Source organism: Miscanthus floridulus, chromosome 2 (genome assembly GCF_019320115.1).
Source record: "Miscanthus floridulus cultivar M001 chromosome 2, ASM1932011v1, whole genome shotgun sequence".
Lineage (NCBI taxonomy): Eukaryota > Viridiplantae > Streptophyta > Magnoliopsida > Poales > Poaceae > Miscanthus > Miscanthus floridulus.
The window spans coordinates 152,334,126-152,341,323 of NC_089581.1; the positions used below are offsets into that span (position 1 = coordinate 152,334,126).

General features: G+C 42.9%; 1 protein-coding gene across 2 annotated transcripts; it reads right to left on the minus strand.

Annotated features, from left to right (window-relative positions):
• Window positions 1–2,035: 2,035 nt before the first annotated feature.
• On the minus strand, window positions 2,036–6,809 carry LOC136533137 (uncharacterized). Of its 2 annotated transcripts, none has more exons than XM_066525712.1 (2): window positions 5,843–6,809; window positions 2,036–2,394 (listed from the first exon to the last, which is right to left on the minus strand). In XM_066525712.1, the coding sequence occupies exon 1, from the start codon at window positions 6,637–6,639 to the stop codon at window positions 5,863–5,865; it is 777 nt and encodes a 258-aa protein (XP_066381809.1). In that variant the 5' UTR covers window positions 6,640–6,809; the 3' UTR covers window positions 2,036–2,394; window positions 5,843–5,862. The 2 variants fall into 2 exon arrangements, with proteins under 2 accessions (XP_066381809.1, XP_066381799.1); XM_066525702.1 differs by having other exon boundaries at window positions 5,852–6,791.
• Window positions 6,810–7,198: the final 389 nt, after the last annotated feature.

Genomic DNA, 7,198 nt, shown 5'->3' on the forward strand with positions numbered 1-7,198 from the left:
GCTAAACAAGATCGTAACACCAGGGGTGTTACATATGGACATCTAAGGACGCGTACATTCGGGTATGAGGTCTTGTTAGGTCTATTCCGTCCACTGATCATGGATGAGGTTGCACCTGTCGTGTGAAGAAATTTGTACATCTCTATAGAGTTACTTAAACCTATTTGAATAGCCATGTCCTTGAAATGGGCAAATGCTAGGATGGGATACTATGATTAGTTTTATTTTTCATGTGTAATGAAACTGGTAATGGAATCGATGCTAATCCAGGTACTAGTGGGAATGGTAATACTCCGCTAGGACCCACCCTTTAATTATAATCACCACTACACTTCTATTTTCACCCTATGGTTAGGGCTTGCTGAGTACCTAAGTACTCACCCGTTGTTGACTCATAGACCTCAGCATAGAAGAAGACTATGACTTCGACGAAGAAGCGTACCACGAGGATTAGAGTTCTTGTTAGGATATTCGTTCGTAGGAGTATGACATCGAGGCTAGGATTTCGACCGTGCTCAAGTTGCCTGTGGAATAGGACACTGCTTTGCTGTATAATAATCCCGCTCTAAAGACCACCAATAATGCCGCTTCACGGCCATAGTTTTCCTCTAGATATGTAGCCTATGACCATGTCGTCTTTTGGGCCAATGTTGTAAGACCTTATTTCTAGATATCAATAAAGCTCGGAACCTTTTATTATATATCTATATATCATTCTTGTGATTTGTGCGTATTTGTGTGTGATCCTGGTGTAAATACGGATGCACTTAGAACTCTCAAATTGAGGGACCGACAGCGTGGCCGTTGGATGTGAGACAACTAGGTGAGAGATAATGCATGCTACTGTACAAAATGATATAGTAGAGAACACACGTGCGGGGATGCCGCCAAAATTAGGGAAGGGGGAGGCGGGGTGGGTGGTCAAGGCGGTGGAGGAGGCAGCAACGATAATGATATGGGGGTTAGGGTTTTAGATTTTCATGAGAATTCCATGGCCAAGGGTTTAGTGGCGAGTTGAGAGAGAGCGGAGAATATCCGGTTGGGTGAAGCCAGCTACAAGGACGATGAGTCGCCAACGAGGTAGTTGATTGGGATCAAGAAAGGCTATAGAAGAAGCGGTGGGTAGGGAGCTCGTCGATGGCCTAGGCGGCAGGCAAGGTAGGCAGGGGTGGGGTGGATGGAGGGAGATGAAGGTTGAGGATGAGCATTAGTATTCTTACCGATTTACATCTTTTCCTTCTGCAAATAAGACAATGCCAGCCAGCATTTATATCTGTTAAATATATTAAATAAGTTTGTTGTGAAAATACATTCAACGATTAATCTAATAACTTATTGGATACTAACTATTAATAATTTCTTCTATATATATTTTTTAAACTAACTTTAATAATTTCTTATATATATAGTCAAACGTTTAGAACTTCCCAAAAAGTGATAATAAAACTAATCGTGGGACAAAGCAAGCCCGAAAAGGGCACGTATGGGAAAAGCCAAAAAGGGCACAGGAAGGTGACATGTCAAACAAATTCACGTAAACTTATCAGCCCGACTTATCAAACATAGTACAATATTATTCTCTCACAACAAAACAAAACAAAACAGCCATCTGACTTATCAGGCATAGACACCATCAGCCTAACAGAGAAAAATATTTCCCGGGTAACTTAAAAGTTGCAACCATGCTACGTATAATATAAGAGCAACAAGTGGATTTAATAATGGATGACACATCCTTGCCTTTTGCAAACAAGATAATGCCAGCCTTTTCACATATGAACCAGAAATGCAAATAAGATAATGCCAGCCCTTTCCCATATGAACCAGAAAATGGTGCCATGCGTAATCGCACAATAGCACAAATTGCAAACAGCTTATTTTGCTATCCCAGAAGATAAACTCAATGCAAGAGTCAACTTGTAACAAATGAAAGACAACTAACGTTTCCTTTGATTTATGATGATTCAGTAACTACCACGATGCCTGAAGAGAGAACAATTATCTCTGCCAAAATGCATCACTGACAAATAAACGGTGAACAGAAAAGAAGTACCACGGTGATCTAAAAAAAATAGGAGTCGTGGTAAGTAATCATAATTAACAAGATTTGCACCGACCACGATCCCTTTAGAAAGTAAGATTTCCACCACTACTTCAGCAAAGACCTAATTACTGCACATTTGCTGTTTCTGGACCTCGATTTCCTTTTCTTTTTACCAAGATCTACACCGAACACCAACCATTACCCACTGGAAGTAAGAGATCACTACAGAACATCTCCCCAACTGGCCAGATTGTATGTAGTTCTGCAACAACACAGCAAAAACACTCCAGTGACTGGTAAAAAGGCAGTCCGCTGTCCACATCATCCGCTAAGCAAATTACGAACATAATCTGCACAGAAAGGAGAGAAACACAGTTTATAAATCTGTACACAGTACCAAAAAAAAAAAGCAATCCAAAGGTTTTCATAATGCACAAAGTTGCAAACACAAGTACAAAACAAAAGTGCTAGCTGATAACAAATATTACTGTGCTCCAACATGTTCACCATTTTCATATGCTTACACTTTCACCGCATCACCAATTGTGCTAAAAGGTACGATTTCCATTAAACGAGAGGACTAAGCAATCAATAAAGAGAAGAGCATTCACTTTTTTCCCACCACGGTAAAACCGAATTTCATTACCTTGGTAACGAAATTACAATGTTTAACAGTTTGAGAAAGTAAAACGTAATTGCTACCCAACTCATGTTTCTGATAGGGATCAGACAACATGAGCCAACGACCAACTAACAACTGAACTAGCAGAGCTCTCCAACAAAAGACCCAACCTAGCGAAGACCGATAAAAAGAAGAGCATTCAGTTATACTCTTGGAAGGCCAATCCAGGTTCAGACTCCATGATCTGGGCTTACTGACAGTAGTACCCAATCAAGTGTAGAGGAATGGCGGTACATAGCACTGTGGTGACCTAAGCTTGAGGCCATTGACCATTGACCCTAGAGTGCATAAGGAGAAACAAAGACTGGATCTCAGCTGGACTAAGTGCCATAATTGAGTGCCACCATTGGTTTAGAGAGTATCGACAAGCACATCCACAAACCGCCGGCCACCCTATTCAACCTTTTGTTGCCTTATACAAATGACAGGATAGGACTTTATATTCCCGCAGAGTGACAAGGTGGCGGTGGCAGCCAGCCACCACATGAGGACACTTGATGGCAAAATCCATCCACCCCCAAGCCAGATTAAGCACCAGCAGCAGGCTAAACACTCCAGGAGGTCATTTCAACAGTTGCAGCAGCAGCAAGCAACCGTTTGATCCTCTGCCATCAGATCCAATCACTCACATGCTGAGTTGAGCAGCAGCTGCCACTGAATCAAAATCAACGCAAGGTGTTTGACATCATAGCCCTGTCAATGTGGACACCATAAAAAATGTTCAAACCAGCGAGCTCAACGGATAGCAGCCACAAGCATCATCGTATGAGAGAGATGTGTGGGTGATAAGGAAGAGAAGAGGAAAAGGAAATGCCCTGCCTTCCAGGACAGACGGGCCACAAGGGAATATGGAGGGGATCGTGCGAGAAGTGCTGAGCTGCTGCCACATGTTGGCACAAATTTTACCACGGGTACAGACATAATAGTACACATGGTGGTGACCGGACAACCACCACCAACTACCGCCACCACAGCCACAGTAATACTATATATATAGGCAAAGCTTAATTAATGTACTGATAGAATACACATCTTTAAGTTATCGTAGAGATAATTGAAATAAGCCACAGAAAATAATTTTCTTGAGTTCAGGCAGGTTGAATTTATGTTTCCTTTGAAAGAACTGCTTGAATTAGTAAATGAGTTTATCTGACCTATCTCATCCCTAGAACATTTCTACTTAGCATATCAAACAAGCAATGTAAGAGCTGGCCTGAGATACATAATGGACAAAGCACGGAGCACGCACAGATTCCTTTAGGTAAAATACGAAAAGAAAGAAATGATAAAAACAGTTAATCATATATCAGAATTCAGAACTACCAAGTTGTTTAGCTGCATAAAGACACTAAGTATCTTCAGCCACTGAGATAAAAGGACATCTATTAATTATGTTAAAGCCCTCCATGCTGAAGGAGTTGAATATTTTACTCTAAAGCGTCTTCAATTTGTCATTCGATTTAGGGACATCACTGGGTTCATTTATCAACAACTTGTCAATTTCCAGTTCTAAATGACACTTGCAGATAATATCCACCAGCGATTTGTCATTAGATTTAACAGAATTATCACTTAAACATGTGAACATCACTATCACACTGCTAACTATTGCATTGGTTTCAATGACACTTGTAAGTCAGCCTTGAATGAGTTACAATCATATATTTGATGCTAAGCAGTTGAACAACCTTTAAGACTAGAAAAGTGGTCAACAGCATGCAAGGCATTCCCAATTTATGTAGGAAAAAAACTTCCAGTGGCATACAACACATCCTAGTTTCCAATAGCTACACAAACTTGCCTCATTTGACATTCGGTACATTACCTCCATCTTGCTAGTACTAGTTTCATTGCCATAAACATCTATTGCTAGATGACTTATAGTTCAACCGCAATCATGCAGCGCAAAGAATAAAACTACCTTGTAATCCCTGGGCAACCAAATAATCGACTACATTTACAATTCAGAGCCCGACTCTTATCTTGTATATGGCCTAACTCTGCAGGTCTACTATCAGTTATCAGTCAGAACTGCTACCGATTTTGCATTTTGTTTTCACATGCACAATGTCATCAAGTAATTTTCAAGCACCTACTACTCAATTACAATCAGTAAGAAGATGCAAAACTTCGAAACTATGAAATGTAGATACTTCGCAAAACTCACATACCGGTATCAGACCCTCCACGCACAAACGTATCCCAGACGTATCAAAAGTTTACTCATTCCAAATAATAATAATAAAACCCAGATAGTCCTGAGATACCTCACCAGTACACATGTGATACCTTGAAACCTTCGCTTCATATAAGAGACCTTGTCAGATCATGGCTACTAGTTTGAATGCATTTTTATCTACCCATGGGTGGTTAAAGCGGAGGATTTCCTGTCTCCAACAACCCAGCTATTGCAACTAGGGTCTTGGCTGCTTGATGGCCTGAATGTTATGCCCTAAATAATGTTATATTATGTAATATTTGGAGTCTTTATTTTATTTTATATGCATATTGGCATATCGCCGTAACTGTGTTTTTTTGGCGGAAAATAGCGTAACAGAGTATCGCTGTATCGCGTACTAGTATCTATATCCAGGCATCACAGCTTCCAAATAAATTAAGTATGTTAAACATTACAAGGGAGAGTTGTGCGTAACAACAAACACATTACAGATACTTCAGGTGACCAGATATGGCTATATTAACTGGGGTAGCACATAACCACCTTTCAGTTACAATCATGGCAGAAACAAGACCAATATCATGGAGTAATCAAGTTAAATTCAGATGAGATGAACACAGCAAACATCCATCCAACTCTGTGTTCTATGAGGTTTCAAAGGAAAAGAACAGAACAATAACGTCAACAAACTCATATCTTATTAAATCAAGATTGTAGTGGCTAAATGTTAGTTAATTGGCATACAACCAAATATTTCATATATATATTTCATTTCTCCTCAAATCACAATAATTATGTATAACACCTCCATTAGAGTTAAAATGATTACCTTAGAGGTTTACACAGTAAACTATTGCTGTACTGTAATCACTGGTGCATATAACAACAATAATCAAATTAAATATTTGCATGATCTAGTATAGTTGTCCAAGCATACCTTCCATACCATAAACGGTATCAGAAGATGACGAGCAACGAGAAGAGCATGTAGACGAGCCAGCACGCATAAGCGATGAGGCCCCTGTGCTCGTCTCCGCTGGATGCAAGCTCTGCTAGCAGCCTGGTGCAGACCCTGGTTGACCATATCACGAACGCCATCCCTACTCCAAATATGAGTCCACCGCCGCGAGGCAGGAAGAGGGAGACAGCAGAGAAGATGACCATGGGCAGCATGCAGTAGCCGACGAGGCTAACGCATCTGTACAGATCGAGGTCCCCGCGGCGGCCGCCCGAGAGCATGGAGAAGACGAAGTAGAGGAAGAGGGACGCCACGGTGACCCAGCCGAGCACGATCCCGAAGTGGAACTTCCCCGCGAGGAGCTGGAAGAGTCCAAAGGAGAGGAGGAAGAGGAACGGGCCCGATAGGTCGGCGTCGGCGTGGAGGGAGGGGTCGGCGGAGCGGAGCGGGTGGAGGATGGAGATCGTCTTCCGCCAGATCTGGCGCGTGTTGATACCGAGCTCCTCGAGGAGCGGCGGCTCGTCCTCGAAGGATGCGCCGGAACCGCCGACACCGATAGGCCCCGCGAAGAGGGGCGGCACGGAGGAGGAGGAGGCCGCGGCAGCTGAGACATCGAACGACATGAAGGGGAGCGGGTTGGCGGCGGATGAGGTGGAGGGGCGGGGCGGTGCGAACGCGGGCGGAGGGGAGGCCCCCACGCCGGGGCCAGGGTGGCGGCGGTGCGCCGGGGTGGACGGCGCGAAGACCACCGGCGGCACGGGGAACTCCTTCGCCATGGCCGCGGCGATCGGGAAAGAAGCGGCGGCGGCGGCAGATGCGGCGGCGAGGGTTCGAGATCTAGGTAGTTGCGGGGGATCGAGGAGTATACGACCGGAGCGCCCAACTGCGAGGGACAGCGCTGTCTTTACTTCGGCTTTCGGCTTTTGTTTTTCTCCTTTTCTTTCCTCGTTGTTAAGCAAAGGGATGCGCAGTAGACTTGTACTGTGTACTCTGTAGGTTGCTTTGGTGGAAGAGACTTTTTCTGTGTGCCATTATAAAAGATCGTAATTCTCTGTGTGTCCTTGAAAAAATTCAGCGGTCTTCAGCGCCACTACTCCAACTTTTTCGTGTCATCTATGCCACTTCCGTCAGTTTTGGCTCTAACGCCGTTAAACTGCAGGGGTGAAAAGACGAAAATGCCCTTAAGTTCAAATATGTTATTAATTTTTTTTTAGCATCTTAATGACTTCAAATGAAAAAACTCAAAACTAGAAAGTTGTAGATCTCGTCGAGATCTATAATTTTCATATAATTTTTTTTTCATTTAATTTCGCAAAAAAAATAATATGATTTTTC